The sequence below is a fragment of the Cyprinus carpio genome, chromosome B17 (genome assembly GCF_018340385.1).
Source record: "Cyprinus carpio isolate SPL01 chromosome B17, ASM1834038v1, whole genome shotgun sequence".
Lineage (NCBI taxonomy): Eukaryota > Metazoa > Chordata > Actinopteri > Cypriniformes > Cyprinidae > Cyprinus > Cyprinus carpio.
In genome coordinates, this window is record NC_056613.1 from 23,111,739 (window position 1) to 23,137,144 (window position 25,406).

A 25,406-nucleotide genomic window follows, 5' to 3' on the forward strand; every position below is an offset into this window, starting at 1 on the left:
AGGAGCTAATGATTGACAGCTGATCACGTGCTAGAGTTTCTCTCTCATGTCATGATGGTGATGATGATGATGATGATGATGTGGAGTCTGAAGCTCACAAGCATGATTCCGAGATAGAAGTGACTGAGTTGTTTCCTGGAGGGATGTGTGATTTTGTCTTCACCTTTGCTCTGAATTTTTATTCTCGGTGGAAACGAAGTCAGTCCGGATGTTTACAGACTCTTGGGAACTTCTTCTGCGTCTGGAATATTTCCTTAATTAAAATAGAAGGACGCGATTCTGTATTCATTAAGCAGGATTGACTGAAGGTAGAATTCGCAGCGCAAAATGTGCGAAAAAAGCGGCAACCACTTTGGAAAAGACGTTCTTCAGACAGAGCAGACAAAAAACACAGATGGAAACTTTGATCATGTTGAAATCTCCGAATGCAGAGACACGAACACTGTCTGTAAGACTCGTGTATACCGGAGGCGATGGCTCATTGTGATTCTCTTTAGCTCTTATTCGCTGTGCAACGCGTTCCAGTGGATCCAGTATGGAATCATCAACAACATCTTCATGAAATTCTACAACGTCTCTTCATTCGCCATCGACTGGCTGTCAATGATCTATATGTTGACTTACATCCCCTTCATATTTCCAGTGACATGGCTGTTGGAGAGGAAGGGGCTGCGGGTGATCGCTCTGTTCGCAGCCTCGATCAACTGCGTGGGAACGTGGATCAAAGTGGCCAGCGTTCAGCCAAACCTGTTCTGGGTCACTATGCTCGGACAGTTCACCTGTTCCTTTGCGCAGGTGTTCATTTTGGGAATGCCGTCTCAGGTCGCGTCCGTGTGGTTCGGATCTGATGAAGTGTCCACCGCCTGCGCCATCGGCGTGTTTGGAAATCAGGTGCGTAAAAGCGCACGGAGCGCATCGCTGCACTGCCACAGAAACACAGTCTACCTTCTTTTAAGTTACATTAATCAGCTGGACTAGATTACACCAAAAGCTCAGGTTTTGCCAGAACATGTCTGCACACATAGACTGTGCGCCTCTTTTGCCATTTTAAGTGCATTTTGACAGCATAGACACAACTAGAGAGAGAGCGCAAAGGTCGATGCAGTAAAAGGTTTTGTTCATAGAAATAGCAGCGTAAATAAAATTTCAACAAGTTGTGGAAATAAGAAAGATGCAAATTGGGTTAACTGGGGGGTTAAAAACGAAACATTGTATATTCATTAGTTAAACCTTTCATCTGCGTTTTCAAGCAGCATTCTAGTAACCAGAAAGTTAGATTACTCTGTATAATAACACCGATATACACATATGTACAGCTAGCTATTAAGAAGCTGTGATCTGGGTTTGCATTAAATTAAAATGAAGATGTTTAGCTGTGTTTAATGCAAATGACTAACCTTGGACATGCAGTCGCACATTTAGAATCCTCCAAATTCATTAATGTGCTAACAAGGTTAAGAACAAATTTTTTTTGTGCGTATGAATGTGTCGTGACTTGGTTAAAAAAGTTGTGAAAAGTTCTCCTGTGCATGTAAATTTAAAATGATTCAGGCAGACTGTTAAAATCACTGTTTTTCTTCTGGAAGATGCACAAAACCAGACAATCACTTTTTTTTAGGTCCGTGAGACTGAGATTATGATGCAGTTGATTTTTTATGTCTTTCCCCTTCAGCTTGGCATTGCTATTGGTTTCTTGATCCCACCAATACTTGTGCCCAACGTGGATGACATGAATGAACTGGCTCAACACATCAGCATCATGTTCTACATTACAGCCGCTGTGGCCAGCCTCATCTTTCTGCTGGTCGTGTTTGGTAAGAACATCCACTCCAGCAGCATAAATGAAAAGCTAATTGGACTGATGTAGTGACAAATATTTTTAATCAGCATGTAAAATCTGTTAATAAAACCTACTCTGCTCTTTAACATAAAAATGTGAGTGCACCACAATACTTTATGAAATAGCTCTTTAATTCATACACTCATGTCATCAGCTTAATTATGGATGCCAAAACCTGCTTACATACATGCATACATAGCATTTGATTATTTCATCATTTAGTCTTTAATTCTCTTGTTTTTGCATTTATTATATTTAATTTATGCAGGTTTGGTTCTTTCCATCTGTTGCTATAATTCTTAGATCCATTTTGAGATTTGCTTTTACAAAGTCATTTGTGTCTACTGAAGTAGTGACATATATGGAAATTGATTATAGGATTTGGTTTTGACTTCTTGGAGAAAACACAAGCAGAACCAATTTCTGTGGAAATCATTCAATAAATCCAATTTTATGTAGGAATGCAATAATTTACATAAGTGGTGTTTACAAGCACTTAACTGCTCATGTATCATGACCAAGGCTCAATGCTCTGCCCTATGATGATAACCTTGATTGCAATAATTTTGTAAACAGGGTCATGTTGACTGACATAATGTCCATTTCTGGTTTAATCAATTACTGTTTAGAGTTGTGTTTTTCAGTTTCTTTTGTGGTAATCAAGTTTTTGAATGTGCCATTCAGTTTTTCAGGAAAAGCCTGAAATCCCTCCGTCTCTGTCTCAGGTGGCGCTCAGAGACATGCCCACCACACAGTACTCCTACTTGGCTTCAATTGCAAGACTTTTCTGCAACAAGCCCTTCATCCTCCTCCTCATTAGCTACGGTACACACTGCTAATTCTTATTCATATACTTAATAACTTAAAACACATTCTGCCTTTGCATGTTTACCACAGTATTTCTGCAGTATTGTGCTTTTATTATCTAATAGTAGTATCCTCAGTGTTAACTTATAATTTTCTTTTATTCATCTTCTTTGCTTTATATATATATATATATATATCCAAGGTAGTGATAGTGTGCATACAATGTAACTGACTAGTTTTTAATTTAAAGTGCAATTTAAATTAAATTAAATTACAATTTAAACTGCCCTATTATGGATTTTTGAAAATTAACTCTCATGCAGTGTGTATCACAGCTCTAAGTGAATGAAAACATCCTGCAAATTTTAAAACTGAAAGTGCACCGTGTATAAAGTTATTATCTCTCAAAAGAAAGTCAAGTCTGAATCATTGAAAGGAGTCATTTTTAAAACGAATCCCAAGCCATTTCATGTTAAAAGGATACTCCACCCAAAAATGAATATTTTGTCATTAATCACTTACCCCCATGTTGTTCCAAACCCTAAAAAGCTCTGTTCGTCTTCGGAACACAATTTAAGATATTTTAGATGAAAACCGGGAGGCCTGTGACTGTCCCATAGACTGCCAAATAAATAACAGTGTCAAGGTCCAGAAAAGGTATGTCTAGGTATGTAAGTCGTCGTCAGAATACTCCATCTGCCATCAGACTTGCAATCTGGCTTATATGAAGCGACGGGAACACTTTTTGTAAGCGAAGAAAACAAAAATAATGACTTTTTTCAGTAATTCCCTTGTCAACGGTCTCCTCTGTGTCTCTCCATATCACCGTATGCTGTGTATGCTCGTCTGTATCCTCCGCACCACAAGGATGCAAAACAGCGCATCCTTGTGGCGCGGATGACACAGAAGAGCATACACAGCATACGGTGATATGGAAAGACACAGAGGAGACTGTTGACAAAGGAATTACTATTTTTCTATTTTTCACTTACAAAAAGTGTTCCTGTATAACCCAGATTGCACGTCTGATGGCAGATGGACTATTCTGACGACGACTTTCATACCTTTTATGGACCTTGAAACTGTTATTTACTTGGCAGTCTATGGGACAGTCACAGGGCTCCTGGTTTTCATCCAAAATATGTTCCGAAGACGAATGGAGCTTTTACAGGTTTGGAACGACATGGGGGTAAATGATTAAAAGGGATTAACCCTTTAACTTCAACATGAAACATTAGCATATTGCCCGCCCACTTGTTGATCTTTACAAATAGCAAGAATGAAAATGGAAATTCATTCTTTGCCACTAGGTGCTGCTTTTGGAGTGGTACAAAAAGCAGTTTCCCCGGTAATGCTGTACACAAAGCAGCACTGCGCTCACAAACACTGCTTTATCAGGCATTACAGGCATGATGAAATGACCAATCAGAGAAATCACTGCAGATTAGCGTCATGCACAGGATGGGTTTGGAAAAATTAATCGTTGAGCGAATGCATATTATAAGACAATGAAAGTGTTTTTTGACCTTGCATGCATGTCAACCTGTTGTTGGGGACTCCCAAAACCAAAATATGAACCTTTCATAACCCATAATAGGGGCACTTTCAATTATTTTAAGTCAAGATACCTTTATTTATATAGCACTTTATACAATACAGATTATGTCAAAGCAACTTTACAGTTTTAAACAGGAAAATAATGTTTCAATAATGCAAAGAAAATTCAATTGTAAAGCAGCTGGTAAACAGTCAATTTTTCAGTCAAAGTCAGTTCATCATTGATGTCATCTTCCAGCTCACTACAATTCTCTTCCAATAGTGTCTGTGCATTCAAGTCCATTATATAGCCAAATAGTGTCCCCAACTAAGCAAACCAAAGGTGACAGTGGAAAGGAACCCAGACTCCATTGGTGACAGAAATGGAGAAAAAAAACCTATTTTAATATTTTAACACATTTTAATACTGTTTTAAATGGTAACTTACTGTATAGAATATAGAAAGCACGGCAGCTCATTTTGGACCAGAATACAGAGATAAATAAATAACTGTCGGTCAAACTATGTTTTTTTGTTCCATTTACTTCCACTTACTTGATATTCACATATTTTATATCGTAATAATGTCAGGTATATCCCAAATTCCAAAAGAAAGAAACATAAATCTGATAAATGTGTTGTTCTGGTTCTTCTGGATCTTAGTGCAGAACACAGTCGATCACTCAATTTTACTGCATCGTCTTAATCTGTATGCTGGCATTAAGGAATTAGTTCTAAATAGTTTTTTATATATGACCTTAAGGGGATAACTTTTCAGTAGCTATTAAAAACTATAACTCCTCTTCTGCTGCTTATACATGCGGTGTGCTGCAGGGTTCAGTCTTAGGCCCTGTTTTGTTATCCCTGTATTCACCTCCATTAGCCATACTAAAAGCATTATTCATACTTTTCACAAGTGTTAGATTTCATATCATATCCAGCTCATCTTTCCTATAAAATCAGATGAGAATATGTCCCTCCAGTCTTTGTTTGACTGTTTTAGTGATGGCAGAAAATCCACCCAGCTTGTGTTTGGTTTAGGGTTATTTTCTTGTTTGCTGTTTAAAATAGTAAGTACATGTAACATGTAACTATGTCATGTTACAATAAAGGACCTATTGGTGTGATGGTAAGAAAGAAAGAAGTTCAGATAAATAGTGTGGTGGCAAACCATTCATTTTGACAAACAACAATACCTTAACTGCACTCTATACTCAATGGTGAGCCAGTGAAAGCTAGCCAAAACAAGTCTAATACTTCCCTCTTTATAATCCCCCTTAAAAGTCTGGCTGCACCATTATGGACCGGGAACTGGAGATGAGACAGAAAAAAATCAGAGACCCCTAAATACAATGAGTTGCAATAGTGCAATCTCGATCAAATAAATGCACGGATAACGTAGTTTCTAAGTCCTTGAGTGGGAGGAAAGATTTAATTTTGGCAATCATCCTAAGCTGAAAGAATGCTGATTTGTTTTGCAAATTTCAGTGTTGGGTCAAAAATGACTCATAAATTTCTTGCTTGGGTGCTTACAGTGTTGGTTATAGGACTTAACGTTTTAGAGAGGATATTGGTACATTCGGATAGACCAATAACTAAGCCTAACCATAATTACATGTAGTTAATTAATATTATTCAGTACTTATTTGTGTAATTACACTGTATCAACATGGCCTTAAAATAAAGGGTAAAACAGAAACAAACAGAAAACCTCATACAGGTTCTGAATTCACATATAGAGTATTTTGAGTCCTGTACACATATTCAGAGTGACTGTCCAACAGGGGAGTGTTATTGTCAGATTTTAAAACTGATGTCAAAGTTTATGAGCGTTTAGCTTCTGATTAACCCAGTTTCCATCCAGTTTCTGAAATGTTTAGCTATTTGCTGCATCATATATTATACCAGCCTCCACCTTCCAGAAAACTCCACCTGTACAAGTGTTATTTTTTGTATCTTTGAGATATTTCAGTTTTCATTAATAGTTTGATTTAGTTCTCTTTTTTTTTCTGTTTTCATTTTAGGTAAAGTTTTAATAATTTGTTTTGTGTAGTTATCATGTTTAATAGATACATAACTATTAAAAATGACAACTACATATATAGGTTTTTATTAATTGTTCTTTCAGTTTTAGTTTTAGCACTTTAAGTACTTAAAGTTAAAACTAAATAAGTTTTAGTTAACTAAAATAATCATTACCTGCACAAAAAGTGTGGTTTCTGTTCCAAATATTTGGCTATGTTTGGATGCTGTTATACTGAATCCAAAATCAATTTAGACAAAATGTATTAGTTGCGTAGGATGTGTGAAACTTTATGCATGATTGGTGCTCCAATTTCTACGGAAATCTGCCTATTTATATTCTACAGAAATCAGAAATGTGTCATTTAAGTTCTTTGATGCATGTGAAATGTGCAGGACTGTCCCAAAAATGAAATTAAAATGGTCCACTTTCACAATTGAAAAGTTGCTTTGTCTTTAAAACTAAAGTCTCAATTCTGTGACACTAGAATCACAAAAATAATGTCTGTTTTCAACCAGGTCTCCCAGTTGGGCTGCTTAAACAACCAGATTGCAATACTTTTTCAATTCTGCCCTTAGTAATCTACACCTTTTCTAACCATCAATCTGTCATTTTACCCAGTTTGAATCCTTTGATTTATCTTTATTTGACAGCGTGATTCTCCCTGTGCTTGTGTTTCCCAGGACTGAATGTGGGATGTTTCTACGCTGTTTCCACTCTGTTGAACAGAATGATAATAGAGCACTACCCTGTGAGTCCTGCTGTCAACATCCTTGAGTTCTTATCATCCTCATCCACTCTGCAGACACAGGATAGCAGTAGCTGAACCTCAAAATGATGAATATACACTCAAAAAAAGTATCACAGTATTACCATGTATTTGTTTTTTTTGGAAATGGTACGATTGTAATAGCATGGCATTTTCTGAAGTACAGTACCTTGAAGTACCATGTACATATCATGGTCAATGATTATGATAACTGTTCAGAACTATAGAAACATCACCTTTTTTATTTGTGAAAAACATATAATGTGTCATGGTATAAGTTCACTGTGAATCTCTGAATCACATTCTCAGCAAATGCCCCATGAAATTCTGGCAGTAGTACTCAATTTCAGCTCAGACTCAGTGTATTGGGTTATCTAAACACTGTGGACTGAGATGCATGAGAACATGGTCTTACAGGGTGATATATTAAAGATATCTCAGATGTCATTATTGTCTGAAGCACAGGGTGAAGAGGTGAATGCTGGGAGAATTGGCTTGACTCTCGTCATCGCTGGCGTGGTCGGCTCTCTGCTCTGTGGAATCTGGCTAGACAAGACCAAGACTTATAAGTAAGTCATGCATTTTCTATTGTTTTATTTCCCCATGAGGTCCACATATCATGATAGCAAAGTTTTTCATATTATTATTAGGGGCCAAACACCGAAGCACCTATTGTATCGGTTGGCGTTCTTCTTCTTCTTCTTCTTCCGTTTCTTCTATGGCAGCTCATAGAACCGCTTGCGGGAAAGTTATGAAATTTGGCACACTGATAGAGAACAGTGAGAAAAGTCACCATAGCAACTCAAACTCTCTAGCGTCACCACTTGTCCAAAGTTTCACTCATGTTTATGTTAATACCTTTTGAACCATAAGGCACAGAAGGAAAATTATTTTTTCCTCTGAATCCTTGGCTCATGCCGAGTCGAATGAATACCAAAATTCAAAAATCGCAAGGTTTAGTTTTTTTGCTATTTTTAAATGTTCGAAAAACCTACTCGTCCTAGATAGTTTGTCTGATTCTCACCAAAATTGGCTCAGGTCATCTTCAGAACATGCTGGCAAAAAGTTATGGAGTCCAAGTTGATTCTTCAAACCGACGAAAAGTGCAGAAAAATGGATGTGAGGCTATATCTATATAGGCTATATGTAACGGTTTGGCATATTGAGACCAAACTTGGTGTGTGTTATAACAAGCATGACCTGGGGCTACCTGCAGTGTTCCATCACAGTGCCACCTAGTGCTCAGGAGATATGAAAAATGGCTATTTTTGTTTACAACTGAATAGTTTGACCAAAAACCACAAAACTGGTCTCTTTAGATTCAGTGAAGCATGCCAAGTCGAACCATATCCAATTTTTTCCATATCGCCCATTTTGGGCATCGGCCATTTTTAACTTTCTAGTAAAATACTATATTTTATGAACGCATTGACATATCATCACAAAACTTGGTATGGGTCATCAGCACGATGCCCTGAAGTAGCCTAAGAAATTTCGAGCCAGCGCCACCTAGTGGTAAAATCGAATATTCACATGCTTATAACTTTGGGTGTGGTTGACTTACTTTCACGGGATTCACCTTTTTAGACTCCTGAATCCTTGCCAAGTCCAGCAATACAAAACATGCCAGGTTTTGCCTTTTGGTTCGTGCAACGTTGCAATTTAGCGCTTAAAAAACATTTGCCAATATCTTAGAAACCGTTACTCCGATCAACACGAAACCACCGTAGGAAATTCGAAAACATAGCGTGCCAGCTATATGGTAATGCCCAATTGCCAAAATTTTGATAGTAAGTGGCAAGTAAATGCAAACAAAGTCGGCAATCAGTCATTTTTTCTGTTCTCATATATAAAACTGTCTATAACGGCAAAACAAAATGAGATATTTTCACCAAATTTGACACACGTGTATGGGCACACTCAAAGGAGACATACAGAATTTGGTGGGATTGTGCCTCTTAAAGGCGCTATAATTGAACAAAACATGAAATTGCCATTGACTACAATAGATTATTATGATAAAAAAAATGCTATATTTTACGAATGCTTTGGTGTACCATTACGAAACTTTGTATGTACCATCGAGACCAAGACCTGAAAGTACTCAAACAGTTTTCAGACAATGCCACCTTGTGGTCAAAAGTTATAATGAAATTTCAAATAAACGCTAATAGCTTTCTGTGAATTTTGCCTATTGTAATTAGACTGGTATTAAAACATTCCTTGGTTCATGCTGAGAACAGTGATACTAATGTTCCTGTCTGCCATTTTGATTTTCTTTGAAAAACTACTTTTTCGAACTCCTCCTGGACCATTGGTCTGATTTTCACTCAAATCGAATCATATCATCTTCAGACCATGCTGACACAAAGTTATGGATTTTTTGTTGATAACCGCATACCACAGCAACGAATTTGAGGCATGATGCCAAAATGTCACTTGAGGCTGTATGTCTGCAATGCTTTGGCACACTGACACCAAATTTTGTGTGTGACATTGCCAACTCACACAAAACACACCAAAATGATTTGATTACAGTTCAAAGTTGTAAATAGAAAATTATTGGAGTACATTTTACAAGAAAATACTTTTTAAATTTTCAACTTAATTAATCAGTCTGTTTCTTGCCTTTTTAAATTTTATTTATTTATTTATTTTGCGAAATTTACTAGCAATTTCTGAGGGTAAATTGTTTCAAATTAAACCTTCAAATTTTTTTTTCAAGTGTAGATTTTTGATAGAGTGACTTTTCTCTCCAAGACTTTCCCTCCAGTAAATTGTTAAAACTTTTAACTTTGACACATGTTGAGCAGCAGAATGTCTGTAATGCGCTTTCCTCTATAACAGAGCCTTAGTTTCTCCTAATCTCGTCATGTGCGAGAGGATTATTACTGACCTTGATTCAAGAATGGGTTTATGGAAAACACTCTTTGGTCTACTCTCAATCCTAAATATGTGTTTTCACGCTTTTAGAATACCAATAATTAATCATTGTAACTGAAGTTATTTCAGTCCTGTCACAGAAAGCTTGGACTTAATTTACTTGTAATTTGAGTAGCAGCTGAGTAAAATCTGGTCATAACAGTGTACCGTGTTTGCAAATCACACACTGTACTTGAAATAAATTTTTGATAAAGTATTTTGTTAACCCCACTAAATTCTAAATGTATCAAGGTTGAGCATGATGGGTTGAAGTCAAGAGCACTCTAAAAATGCCTTAGTCTACGTAATTGTCTAAATATCAGTCCACCACACTCATCATTTTGAGTCAATATTGTTGTGCTTTGTGCCAAGAACAATATTTTTCAGTAATCAAATAATCAATGTTTTTTTTTTTCATAACAGTAAAAACAATTGAGCGTTCTAAGGCCAATAGAAATGTAATACAGTGAAACTGCAACATAGGCTCATTGAAAAAACATGCCTCTACCAAGATTTTTGCAAAACTCCTAAAAACATACCAATAAATAAAATTCACTTCAGTTTCCAGCTGAAATGAAAACTACAGGCAGTAAAACACCTAAAATTTTTATTCCTTTTCACACAAATTATAATTAGGAAGTCTGTCACATGTTGGTGTCTGTTTAGTTCCTGTTTTTCCTTATTTGGTTCTGTTCCGGTGTTCTGAAATATTCCGTGTCTGAGATATTTGGTGTCACTGGGCGGAGCATACATGAATATTCATGAGTTTCCTGTTTTGCATTAAAGCGACTGTAAATATTAGTGTGTTGTCACTGGATCATACATATATATATATATATATATATATATAATATATAATATATATATATATATATATATATATATATATATATATATATATATATATATTTAAACAATGTAAATAATAGGTTTGTTCAGTGATGTAGGAAGAAAATAAACCTTAAAAATGAAAAGGGCCCAAGACCTCTAATTACCATCACTGCATTAGAAAAAACACATATATTTAATAAACTAAACAACAAACAAGATTAAATGCATTTACATTTTACACTAAATCATTTAGCAGACGCTTTTATCCAAAGCGACTTACAAATTAGAAAAATAGAAGCAATCAGACCAACGAGAGAACAACAACAGTATACAAGTGCCATGACAAGTCTCAGTTAGTCTAGCACAGAACACGTAGCTATGTTTATATATATATATATATATATAATAGAATGGAATAGAACAGAATAGAATAGAATAGAATAGGTAAGTGCTAGTATTAGTTGGTCAGGTACTGGTGAAAAAATGTCTTTAGATGTTTTTTTGAAAATGGCTAAAGACTGTTCAAATTGAGATTGGGAAGTCATTCCACCAGCAGGGCACAGTCCAGGAAAAGGTGGGATGGCACGAACTAGCGAGTTTAAGTATATTGATGCAGCGACAGTGGTCATCTTGTAGGCAAGCATCAGTCCCTTGAAGATGCCCATCTTTCTGAGGGTGGACAGGAGGATCTGGTGATTAACAGTGTCAAAAGCAGCAGACAGATCCAGCAAGATGAGTACTGAGGATTTGGAAGCTGCTCTCACCAGTCGCAGGGCTTCAGTAACCGAGAGCAGGGCAGTCTCAGTAGAGTGGCCACCTTTGAAGCCAGATTGTTTGCTGTCCAGGAGGTTGTTCTGTGCAAGAAACATAGAGAGTTGGTTGAACACAACTCAATAAAGTGTCTTTACAATGAATGGAAGAAGGGATACCGTCTAGTACAAACCCGATTCCAAAAAAGTTGGGACACTGTACAAATTGTGAATAAAAACAGAATTCAATGATGTGGAAGTTTCAAATTTCAATATTTTATTCAGAATACTACATAGATGACATATCAAATGTTTAAACTGAGAAAATGTATCATTTTAAGGGAAAAAATAAGTTGATTTTAAATTTCATGACATCAACACATCTCAAAAAAGTTGGGACAAGGCCATGTTTACCACAGTGTGGCATCCCCTCTTCAGTCTGCAAACGTCTGGGGACTGAGGAGACAAGTTGCTCAAGTTTAGGAATAGGAATGTTGTCCCATTCTTGTCTAATACAGGCTTCTAGTTGCTCAACTGTCTTAGGTCTTCTTTGTCACATCTTCCTCTTTATGATGCGCCAAATGTTTTCTATGGGTGAAAGATCTGGACTGCAGGCTGGCCATTTCAGTACCCGGATCCTTCTTCTACGCAGCCATGACATTGTAATTGATGCAGTATGTGGTCTGGCATTGTCATGTTGGAAAATGCAAGGTCTTCCCTGAAAGAGACGACGTCATAATGGGAGCACATGTTGTTCTAGAACTTGGATATACCTTTCAGCATTGATGGTGCCTTTCCAGATGTGTAAGCTGCCCATGCCACACGCACTCATGCAACCCCATACCATCAGAGACGCAGGCTTCTGAACTGAGCGCTGATAACCACTTGGGTTGTCCTCGTCCTCTTTAGTCCGGATGACATGGTGTCCCAGTTTTCCAAAAAGAAACGCCTGCGCTTCTGGATCATGTTTAGATATGGCTTCTTTTTTGACCTATAAAGTTTTAGACGGTGAATGGCACGGTGGATTGTGTTCACCTACAATGTTTTCTGGAAGTATTCCTGAGCCCATGTTGTGATTTCCATTACAGTAGCATTCCTGTATGTGATGCAGTGCCGTCTAAGGGCCCGAAGATCACAGGCATCCAGTATTGTTTTCCGGCCCTGACCCTTACGCACAGAGATTGTTCCAGATTCTCTGAATCTTTGGATGATATTATGCACTGTAGATGATGATAACTTCAAACTCTTTAAAATTTTTCTCTGAGAAATTCCTTTCTGATATTGCTCCACTATTTTTCGGCGCAGCATTGGGGGAATTGGTGATCCTCTGCCCATCTTGACTTCTGAGAGACACTGCCACTCTGAGAGGCTCTTTTTATACCCAATCATGTTGCCAATTGACCTAATAAGTTGCAAATTGGTCCTCCAGCTGTTCCTTATATGTACATTTAACTTTTCCGACCTCTTATTGCTACCTGTCCCAACTTCATGAAATCCAAAATGAGCCAATATTTAACAAAACATAACAAAATGTCTCACTTTCAACATTTGATGTTATCTATATTCTATTGTGAATAAAATATAAGTTTATGAGATTTGTAAATTATTCCATTCCTTTTTTACTCACAATTTGTACAGTGTCCCAACTTTTTGGAATCGGGTTTGTAGTTTTCTAAAAGTGCTAGATTTAGAGAGAGTTTTTTAAGCAGTGGGCTTACCTGAGCCTGCTTAAATGCTGAGGGATATGTACCAGAGTGAAGAGAGGTGTTCATAATGTGAGTAAGTGAAGGTATGACTGACGAAGAAATGGCTTGAAGGAGGTGAGTGGGGATAGGATAAATTGGACAAGTAGTAGGATGATTGGAAAGGATACGTTTGGAAACGTCCATCTCCGAGATTGGAGAGAAGGAGGAGAGAGAGTGTGTATTAGTCTTTATGAAGTTATCATCTGTCTGCGGTGTGGAAAATTGGTCACTGATGGTTCTTGTTTTGTTTGTAAGAAAATTGTAAAGTCAACCGCTTTAAGAGTTGATGAAGGAGGAGGAAGAGGAGGACAGAGAAGAGAAGAGAAAGTTTCGAAAAGTGTGTGAGAGTCAGAACAGTTGTTAACTTTGTTGTGGAAGTATGCCGTTTTAGCAGTGGAGACATATGCAGAGAAGGAAGAGTGGAGTGACTGATACACACTAAGGTCGGTCGAGTTTTTGATTTGCCCCATATCCTCTCTGCAGCCCTGAGTTTAGAGCGATGTTCACAGAGAACATCAGACAGCCAGGGGGCAGAGGGGGTAGTGCGTGCTGGTCTGGATGAAAGGGGGCAAAAGTTGTCTAAGCAAGATGTTAGAGTGGAGCAAATGGAGCTAAAACCTCTATTAATTCTAAATGACAACTATTTACACTGTCACATACATATTTAATGTAATCAGGAGCCAGGGATTATGGGTTTTCATCAGCCACAATGCTTGGTAGAAGATTTATGAAGGTCTTTTCAACTCAACTGTACATTACACCAATCAGTGCACTATATAAATCAGTGCTGTTGTTGTCTTGTTGCTTGGCAAATTGGATTGAAGAGTTGGTTTGTTTTTAAAATGTAAATGGTTTCTATCAATGAAAGCACACGTTTAATTAAGCAAAGCATAAATAACCAATTTAAACAACGTGTCTTACGCTGTCAGATTATACGGCACTAAAACTGAACAAGTAAAGAGAATTTGAATATCCTTTGAGATACGAGCAGCATTTGTCTCATGTAGAAACTTTCCTGTTTGTAGAATATTGATTAGCAAATGTGTTCCCTGTTTCCAGAGTTATCATCCACCTCCTGATATTAATAGATGGTGATTGTTATGTAACACAGTTGCTCATATATTTGTCTGTGAATGCATTCTTTCCGTATCCATCACGAAGGCTCTTCACTGTAGTGGTCTCTCTTATCTCTTGTGAAGCGCTGGTTTGAAAACTGCCTGTTCAATGAGCACACATCATCCTGGTGCTTGTAATCAGCTCAGAATCATTTGAGTCAGAATTGCCCCCGGCAGATCCCAGCAGCAGCGGTGAAGTGGGACATTTTCTTACGCGTGGTTGTACTGAATGGCTTCATAATACATCGTTTATTTAGAGGGAGCTAAAGACACAAAAGACCTACTTACATGTACAGGAATTTTGTTTTTCTACTGAGGCTGGTTATGATTAAGAAATATATGCTTTTCCTAGAAATATGTGTGGATGTGTGCCACAGTGGTCTGTCGGATTCTTCAGACATGAGACAAATCGCGTCCCATTACTTAACATTTCCACTTCAATATTCATCACAGACGATCACTACAAGGTGCTCAACACAAATCTACCATTTAGTTTGGTTTTCTCTTTTTTTGATAAAAATTGACATTTCGTCATCACGCACTCCTGCAGAATGAGGCTGTTCTCAATAACTCAGTACCTATATTCAATTTAGATGAAAATCCATATTTAACTAAGTGATATATGTGCGTATTTTTAAAGTAACATAGCGACCATATTCTGACAGAAATTCATTTTGAAAATATACCTTTTCTACTGTAAGGTTTTACATCTTTGACTGTGTCTCTACGTCTTGTAAACACTGTCAAATTCAATTAATTTTATTTTATTTCTAAAATCAGGCAAAATCAAAACCACTCTTCATCGTGCCTTGATATTGGGTTTTTTTTTCTTTACTTTATTTTCTCTCGTATTTCACCTCAGTTGTGTTACAGGAGATAGACAAGGATGATGAGATGCAGATCTAGTTGAACAATTTATTAATAGAATAAAAGGGAATCCAAAAATGTCAAGAAACAAACACAACAGCTTTACACATGACATCCAAAGACAATACCGGACAAGGAACTAAGGAAATTGAGGGCATGTAAATACATAGAAAAATAAGAAACTTATCAAGACACTAGGGCTGTAATGGTATGAAAATTTCCTATCATGATTAGTGACCAAATTTATCATGGTTATCAGTATTATCATGGTATTGTTAAAATGTGTTGGAAATGTTCAAGAGCACTGACACATCAATCACATCAATCACTTAAAATCAACAAACAACAAATAAAATTACTTTTTGTTTGCATAATCACTAAAACAATAACATTACCAGTTATGTCTGGATTTTAAATGACAACATGACTGACAACAGTTTCTCTAATAACATGTATGAAATGTTCAAATAAAGCTTAGAAAAAAGGTAAAAAAAACATTTCATCAATTAAACAAACAAAAGGGTTAAAGGGATAGTTCACCCAAAAATGAAAATTATGTCATTAATGACTCACCCTCATGTCGTTCCAAACCCGTGAGACCTCCGTTCATCTTCGGAACACAGTATAAGATATTTTAGATTTAGTCTGAGAGCTTTCTGTCCCTCCATTGAGAATGTATGTACGGTATACTGTCCACGTCCAGAAAGGTAATAAAAACATCTTCAAAGTAGTTCATGTTCATGTACTGTTTGAGTAAATGAATTACTCCGGGATATTGGTTTATTTGAACTCAGAGGGAGTGTCAGCCATGTTAAAAAAGTTAACAGCTTAAGTCATTTGTGGATTAATGCTTATTGTTGACGTGAAAACCGTTCCGTTTCAAACGATTCAGTTCGATTTGGGGAACTGCTTCAAGAAGATCCGGTTACATCGAGTGATTCGTTCGCGAACCGGATGTGAGGTGAACGCGCTCATAACAGACCCGGGAGAGAAGTCAATGCTGAATAAAGTCGTAGTTTTTGATATTTTTGGACCAAAATGTATTTTCGATGCTTCAAAAAATTCTAACAGACCCTCTGATGTCACATGAACTACTTTGAAGATGTTTTTATTACCTTTCTGGACGTGGACAGTATACCGTACATACATTCTCAATGGAGGGACAGAAAGCTCTCGGACTAAATCTAAAATATCTTATACTGTGTTCCGAAGATGAACGGAGGTCTCACGGGTTTGGAACGACATGAGGGTGAGTCATTAATGACATAATTTTCATTTTTGGGTGAACTATCCCTTTAAGTCAAAATGATAATTGATTAATAAATGATTATATGTATTTTATCTGCTCCATAAATACAATTTTATTTTAAATAACTTATCTGAATTGTTTAAATGTGTAGAATCCACATAAGCTTGTTTTTCATCAACTGGTCAAAATTTACAGCAGGGCATGCAAATTCTGTCTGTTTTCCGGCCAGACAGAAACTGCTGCAAACAGACTGAATGTGAATGTAAGTCTCTGTAAATCCACTCTCTGACAGCAGGTGGCACTGATGGAACAGCAGAATTACAGCTGTTTCCCATAATCTCCATGGATTAAGCAGCATTGCGATTAAAACATTACATTACATTAGGTATTACATGGAGTGAAGTGGACAACAAAATTCCATCAAATCATTTCTGAAGACAGTCAGAATCTTTAGAGGTACATTCACATAATTAATTCATTAATACATTAATTTGTATAATTCCCTTAACCCTCCCATCTTTTCCTCCCTGTTTTCACTCAAAATGAAACTACTCTGCATGCTGTGCGCATGTGAGACTGTTACTTGAAAAAAAAACTGTGCTTTATGCCAGAGAGCATTTATTTATCCTCAGTTATTCAAATCACTGTAACTGTATATGGTTATAATGTTCATTAAAATTTGAAACGGTAATACTAACCATGGGGAATTTTATCAGGATTCAACGTCAAACTGATAATCATTACACTTACATCCCTACAAGACACAGATGAACATAATCAATCAACCCGAGAGGACAACGGGGCTTTGGACGACCTCCATGGTTGGAATAAACTTAGGGAGGCTCCCATGGCCGGGATGCTGCATCTTGTAAACTGGACTGGCAGAAATGACAGACCTTGGAAGCTGGACGAGACCAGTGAGGGAGGAAGGATTCTGGAAGGGACCAGGATCTTACACTAGCCAGACGGGCCTGACAAAGGAAGAGCTTTGAGGCTGGGGAAACATGTGGGACTCCACTCCAGGATGTTGAACTGGATTAGTGTTCCTTCTGGAACTGACATTGTGGCTGCCTCTAGCTCCGGAAATGACATGGTAACAGGCTCAGGCTCCAGGACGAACATGGCTTCTGACTCTAGCTCAGTGATGAATATCTCTACTGGCAGAATATCCATGGCAAGCAAGGGCTCAGGCTCTGGGTATGTGGTGGGTGCATGGTTGTCAATGTTCTCCACCTCACCCTTAGTGAAAAAGGAGCTGTTTGTTGCAAGCATCAGCTCAAAGTCAGTACATTTTCCTTGAGGATCACATACTGAAATAGGAAATTGGTGTTTTAAATTGTCATTAGTCCAAACAAATGGTGAACCAAAAAAGTACAAACAAATGAATAACATTTAATAGAGCCCCCAACAACCCTTGGTTTTGTTGAAGCAGATCCCCATCAACAAAACCAAGGGTCCAGGAGGGAGGTGGAGCTGAGGCAGACTGGGGGAGGGATGGAGGGCCTGGCCTGTGTGGTGGAAGATGGCCTGGAGACTGAAGCCAAGCCAGCAGAACAAGAAGCCATGCCAAAATAGGGAGCCAGCAGAGCAGGTGGCCAGGGGGGAGCTGACAGGACAAAAGACCGTCTCAGCAGAGCTGGAGACCACCACAGCGGAGCAGACAGGGCTGAAGATCACCATGGTGGAGAAGATGGAGTTTAAAGACCACCACATCAGAGCTGATGAACACCAATACAGAGCAGGCAGGACTGTAGACCACCACAGCAGTGCAGATGGAGCTGAGAAATTCCAAAGACCAAAGGCCATCAAGACAGAGCTGATGGAACAGGAGACCACCAAAACAGAGTTGATGAAGCTGAAGACCAGCAAGACAGAGCAGATAAAGCAGAAGACCAACCCGTTGGATCAGCCAGAGCTAGAGATGACCAATAGAAGACCATCAGAGGAACAGGTTGGACTAAAACTGACAGCACAGAGAGGTTAGAAATGGCCTCTGAGGTCGTGACAGAACAGGCACAGAGTTTGAGAACACCCTCCTTGGATGGGCAACAGGTCCAGTGTTGGCCTTCATGGCTGTGACAAGACAGGCAGGGAGTTGTGGAGGACCTGGAGTGAATGGCACTGCCTCTGGAGGATCAGGATCAGGATCAGACGCCGCCACCTCGGGAGGATCTGAAGCAGACGGTGCCACCTTGTGTGCAGACCAAACACTCAGAATGGCAGTGGCCTTTTCCTGGGAGCACTGCAGATGGTGGAAGGACCTCTGAGACCACCTGACTTAGATGTGCTTGAAACACGGTGCTTGAGAGCGCTGAGGTTGTGGAGATGCTGGCCACTCGTACCGACCTAACCGATGGGTCCCTCCCAGCAACACCTTACCAACACCTGAAGACCATGACTGACAAAGACTGACTGAAACACTGGGCTATACAAACAAACGGAAGCTAACAAAGAAACTAGACACACCTGGTAATACAATCAAGGGGACCAATGACGCAAAAGGGTTACAAAGGAACTACAAAAACAGGACACTGGAAGTACAATTTAAAAGTCCAAACAAACTGAGAACATGTAATAAGCACGCAAACGAAAACACTGATATATGTTATCTTGAGCTCGGATGCCTGAAGTTTCATGAGCTTGTCTGCTCAATCAGTCCTGCTTGATAATGGTAATCAAACTTTACGAACTCAAGCTCTGAGTAGGAACCCCCCCTCTATGGATGTACGCTGTGGAGTAGGAAAAAGAATAGAGAAAGAAAAGAAATGGAGGAGGAGAAGGGGAGGCAGAGGGATGATTGTCACTGGGACGGAGCAGCGACTTCTGCTTATATATGCTTGTACTGATGATTGACAGGAATGAAAGATTAGGTTCCTCTCGAACCTATGTTTGGAACTTCATTTAGTAACATTAGTTCTGAGAAATAATTATATAAAATAATTTTGATGACAGACTTTTGCTCAGGTAAAGTCAACAAACTGTCATCCTGAGACGGAAGAGACGGATAGTTGCTAGGTCCATTGTATTTCTTGGTCTAGTATTCTGTCATGGTGCAATCAGGCAAAGATAAGTAAATGTGGATCTAGTTAAAACTTGAAAACTTAGATAACAAAATTCAACAAAGAAAGGGATCCCACAAATGGTGAGAAACAACAAACTTAACAGCTTCACACACAACATGCAAAGACAACACCAGACAAGGGACTAAGGAAACTGTGGGCATATAAATACACAGGAAAACAAGGAGCTTAACAAGACACAGGTGAACATAATCAATCAACTGACAAGTAAGTCTAGAAACAAAGGGGAAAAGGACGTAGGGACTACACATAGGAACAGCAACCAAAACAGAACATAACAGATTATATGTGCATATATTTTGATATACTGATAGTGCTGACACCTGTGGAGTGCAGAAACATACAGTAAATTTTTTGAGAAAATGCCAAATGGAAAAAGCAGAAGATGTAGGCCTACCCAAACTTAAATTATTGATTAATGATTACTTGAGACATGCTTTTATTTCTGCACTTATGTACCTTGTCCCATTGAATGTATGAAGATGTTTAAAGATTAAACCATCAAGTAAACATGTTCTGTGAATTACATTATTACTATTGGAGTGAAGGACATATATTTTGGCAGTTTAACTTACTAATATTTGTCTTGCCAGGCAGACGACGCTCACAGTGTATCTGTTGTCGTTTGTGGGGATGGTGATCTATGCTTTCACCCTGAACTTGGGTCATCTGTGGGTTGTGTTCCTCACATCAGGAGCGCTCGGGTAAGAGGTGCAGACAGTGACAAAAAACATGCAGGACACAGAAGTGTTGTGACATTTAAGGCACACAGCAGATTCAGATAACATTAGGGGATTCCTGGCGCGTCGCAACAGAACTCTCGGAAGAAGAAACAGGGTCCACAACACTCGACGGGGCAATAAAAACAAAGGGACAACGATAACAGCTGAGATATATCAACAATCAAATTAGCATTTTATCAACAGCTTTATAAATATCTCCCTCTTGTGTGGGCGTGCTACATTATTAATTAACATCATGCATATAATATAAGGTTAGGATTTTGTTTAGGGATAGTTGCCTGTAATTCTGCATAATTTACAGTTTTCACTATAGCAAGTACATGTAACAAGTGTAACTGTGTCACATTAAAATAATGTGTTACCAAAATGCAACATTCTGGAAGGAAAAGAGTTTGTGTCCGTTTAGTGAAAAGTTAAACTTTTCTCAGCTTTGTCCCAGTATATGCTTACATCACATTTCTTCCACTGCCAGTGCACGTGCACAAGTATAAAAACATGGCAGAATTTCACAACAAAAGTCCATTTCACTCTTAGAGACCAAACATCTTATAATGAAATATTGTAATTTATGAAAGATACTTTTGCCCCCAGTATGGTAGTTACAGCGTCAACTAACTGAAACATGCTAGCCAGCCAAATCTATAGTTCATGATTTCTACACAGACTGACCATAAAGAAATTTTGTGGATCAACATTTAAATTGTAGTTCAATCATTACAACTTTTGGAATAGTTTCACCATGTTATCTGATATGTCAATGCTGATACACAGACATGCTGCTGTTAGCATGTAAGATATGCTGCTGCTGCATGGATATGCATACATAAATCCGGTTGCAGATCTAGACAGGTGGTGCTGGGGGAGGTGGAGGGTTTCAGAGTAACTCTAGTGCCCTACAGGTCCAGCACTCAGCCAACACTGAACTTGACTACTGAAATATTGAGAATCAGCAGAGGCCAAGCAGCTTGTGTTATTTAGTGAACAATGTGATTATTATAGCATATAGCAGATTGCATGTAAAAGACCTATTAGCTTGCAACATCTAGAGTTTCATGAGTGAACTAGATGTATGTTTTTTATGTTTATGCTTGCTTATGGCTGACTGATGAACTGTTTCCAGTATAGATGCATACAGTGCAGTAGTTTGGATCGGCTGATTCTTCAGTCTCTTCTGTCTTTGACTGCAGGTTCTTCATGACGGGTTATCTGCCGCTGGGCTTTGAGTTTGCAGTCGAGCTCACGTACCCAGAGTCAGAGGGAACATCTTCAGGGCTGCTCAACTGCTCAGCGCAGGTCATGCATCGTCTCTGCACTTTAAGATATGAGGATGAGTCAAATCTAAATAGACATTCAAGGGACCTGTTTCCATGACTTACAGTAAATAAACGCGTGGTTGCAAGTTTAAAATTTTAACCTAATGACTTAATTAAAATGTCTGTTGACATAATGTGTGTTGATCAATGCATCAACTTAATATTTTCATTTATTCATTAAATATACATGGCATGCTAAATAAGTTATGTTTAGCATGTGCTTTACTAGTTGTTAATTTGAACTAAAATAGATTAGTTGATTCCAGTGCCACCATTTAACAATTGCCTTACTTTCTATCAAAAAGCAATCATTAGCAGTTTATTGAGGAAAAACTCTTAATACTTAATAGTGAAAATGTGTTCCCTAATCTAAAGTGATACCTAAAAATTTGTGTTTATACTATAAATGAATATGTTTCTCAAACTCAGTGTAGTTTGTTGGTTGAGGATAATTTCAGGAGCGGAGGTGTGTAAAGATAACAGCATGTTTATAGTACATACATGCTCAGGATTGTTCTGGTGGTATGCAGATGTTTGGAATTGCATTCACCATCATTCAAGGCAAAATCATCGATCACTTCAGCACACTGGCCGGAAACATCTTCCTCTGTGTGTTCCTCTTCATCGGCTCCATCATGACAGGTAGAAGCTCATCACATGACCACTAGATAACCGCTCCACTCATCTTCTGCACACGTGATGAATAGAGCATAACTTCAGCATATTGCGTCACAGTGGCACATACACACACACGCAGGGTTTTATATAGTAATATGAACGTACCATGAAAGCTCAAACAGTAGAGCAGTGGTGCTTGCAACACCAAGGTCATGGGTTCGATTCCAAGGGAGTGCATGAACTGATGAAGTGTAAACCTTGAATTAAAGCATGTATCAAATGCATAAATGAAATTTAAAAAGTATGTTGCTCTTAACTTCAGGTTATGTCTCTCTGCCTCACAGCGCTTATAAAATCTGACCTGCGGCGACAGAAGGCCAACAGTCAGCCTCAGACAGAGGTGATCGCTGTAAGTATGTTTTAGTTTGACCTCTCTCTCCTCACCAGGCCTGGACCATGCGGGCCTAGAGAGACCATCCTTCCATTCTCAGAAGAAGAAAATCTTCTCTGGGTCAAAATTTTCAGTTAGCATTAATTTAAGCAATGATGTTAAGAAATGTATTTTATTTCATTTTGTAGTATTTCTGATAGAATTACTATAGCATGATTTGTTGTTCCTTACTGTGGTTAGAAATGACTCATGTTGTGGTAAAGAATAGCACACCGTTAAATCATTCTGTCCAGCCAAACCTTGCCAGTTTCTTTAAAAGTGACCCACAGATCACTGGGGTCTGGAATAGAGTGTCAAACACAGGAGACAGGGTAGAAATTCAATAAGAAAAGAGAAGAACAACAGAAGAACTGATGAGTGCAAACAGATGATCAGATTGGATTAACAAAAATAAATAAATAAATAAAAAACTCAATGGGGCCATCTAGTGGTAAGAGCTCAAGGCTGGTGACAAGGATCCAGGATATCCCATGATGATCATTTGTGTAAATGTTTCAGTCGCCCAGTTATTGTAGTTATCCTTCAGCCCAGTGAAGTTGCTGCCAAACGTGAGTATTCTAGAGGTGTGTGTCTGTGAATAAGCATGTAATAGATATGATTCTAAACAGATAGGAACTTTATTCACATGCATAAAATGATATACTCTCTGCTAAAAAAATCTGCCTGATTTTATTTTTTTAATGAAATGTGGTTGTACATTGAGTGTATACACACAGTATATCAAATCTCAAAATATAAACTATATCATTGCCCAGGTCTAAAAAGCTAACTGTGACTATAAGGCATGAAGATATTAAGATATGATGAGCTGCTTCAACAAAAAATAAATAAATAAATAAAAATAAATAAATAAATTATATATACACGCACTTTACAAATAAATTTGACTTGGCCATTTCTATCTATTACTTTTCTTGGTTCATTTGTACAGTTGTAATTTCTACAGTCAATTTCTCTCTGCATTAAGTGCAGTTTTTGTATGTTAGTTTATGTCAAAGTTAGTATAGTCCCTTACTGAGGTACAGTAGTGAATGTGAACGGATGCTTAATTTACCCTGTTTGTTTCTTCTGTTCAGGACTCATCCGTACATCCCCAAGATGGAAAATCATTAAAAGAGGTGAAGATGTAAAGACGGAAACCACTGGAATCACTCTCTCAAAGTGCATCACACCTCCATGTGAACAATCATCGCATAAATCCTACTGAAATTTACACTGACAATATCTGAACAATAACAGTTCAGTAGCACAACCGAAAGTACATTTTCTAACTTCACGTTGTAATATCCTGTTGTTTTTCCTTCAGTAGCCTATTTAACCTAACCAGTAGTTAGTGCTCATTACAAAGCTCCCACATCACAACATTCAATGGGAATCATTTATGAAACAAAAGCACAAAAAAATTGAAGGCCGTTGCATTCAATTCACACAAGTATGGATTTATGAACACTCCACATGAACTGCTCGTGTTTCATGTTGTAATGTGTAATTTTCTACACCTTACGTGTATCGTGATGTTTGCACGATGGTTTGTTAGTTATGAGAACCAAATGTTTTTTAGCACTAAGTACTAATCTAGTATAGAGTGTAACAGACACATCTAGATCTGATTCAGGTGAGCTGGATGTTGATGCTGGACATCACTCTGTTATTATGGAAGGTCAAAGTCCTGCAATGAAACCAACTCAATATATGATGCTTTAAATGTGTGAGCGCCTTGAGAAAGAACATCAGTGATCAATGGAGATGTGTGATGATACTCTCGTCTTATATAACACACAACGGTGCAGAACACAGGAAATTAGAAAATAATTTACTTTGGGAACATCTGCGATGGTTAATGTGTGTTGTAGTGTGCAGTGTAATGTGTGATTGATTACACTGAATGAAATCCAAGGTTTTCTCTTACTCATGTTGGACTGCTGATTCCAAAACCAGTATCTGTTTTGCTGAAGGAAAGAAGCTGTTGTTAATTGCCAGAGAAACTGCGACAAACACATGATTCCTGTCTTCATCTGAGCCACATTACAACTTTTAGTTCAGTTCTCAGACCATTTGCATGTGTAATCTAATCCTGATATTAAGGTCAGAATTATGGACAGAAGAAAGTCTTTTACTGCATCCACAGAACATCACGGAAAAAAATAAGATATTCATAAACATGTTTATGTGAAGTTTAAGAGATTAAATTGTGAGTTTGAACATGTTTCTCCACTCCTCTGCGGACTCCAAGTTGAAAGATAGACTTTACATTTTGTTTTATCCTTTATTTAGCAAATACAGAGTGTGTGTATGTAGTCCTGTGTACTGTTATTGTTTGTATAGAAACATTTTGTATATAATCTAGGAATTCTTGGTGTTGTAAATTAAATCTGACATCCAGTAATAAAGTGATAACTAGTGGCTAAACTGCAAATGAGTCATGCAAACTATTCCACGTGTGTTAACCACTGAGACGTGACCAGAAATAAACATTCATGAACAGCAGCTATTAAAACTCTTTTTGCTTAAATGCTTGACATTCATTATTTAAACAAATATAAATACAAAGTTTTCCCTCGGGAGCTCAGAGCTGTGATCTAGACAAAGAAGCAGCTCAAATCTGTCAGCTTTTCAGACTTACAGCGGTGCTATTTCACAGTTTCCATCACTGCACCATCATTCAAAAACATTTTCAATACAAAGGCTCAGAAATCAACACTGATTGTAAATACTAGTGCTGTCAAGTGATTAATCACATCCAAAATA

At 38.0% G+C, this 25,406-nt stretch overlaps 1 protein-coding gene across 1 annotated transcript; it reads left to right on the top strand.

Annotated features, from left to right (window-relative positions):
* Positions 1 to 8: 8 nt before the first annotated feature.
* LOC122140188 (feline leukemia virus subgroup C receptor-related protein 2-like) lies at positions 9 to 25,192 on the top strand. Its single transcript, XM_042742848.1, has 10 exons — positions 9 to 891; positions 1,673 to 1,814; positions 2,525 to 2,665; positions 6,890 to 6,957; positions 7,441 to 7,544; positions 20,127 to 20,237; positions 21,464 to 21,569; positions 22,120 to 22,231; positions 22,552 to 22,616; positions 23,735 to 25,192. The coding sequence occupies exons 1-10, from the start codon at positions 328 to 330 to the stop codon at positions 23,786 to 23,788; spliced, it is 1,467 nt and encodes a 488-aa protein (XP_042598782.1). The 5' UTR covers positions 9 to 327; the 3' UTR covers positions 23,789 to 25,192.
* Positions 25,193 to 25,406: the final 214 nt, after the last annotated feature.

Bases quoted from the DNA above. Each gene is read 5' to 3' on its own strand.
- LOC122140188 (XM_042742848.1), top strand. From the start codon at position 328: ATGTGCGAAAAAAGCGGCAACCACTTTGGAAAAGACGTTCTTCAGACA. The intron at 6,958-7,440 runs GTGAGTCCTGCT...TCTGAAGCACAG, and splicing joins TGATAATAGAGCACTACCCT to GGTGAAGAGGTGAATGCTGG. The intron at 20,238-21,463 runs GTAAGAGGTGCA...CTTTGACTGCAG, and splicing joins CTCACATCAGGAGCGCTCGG to GTTCTTCATGACGGGTTATC.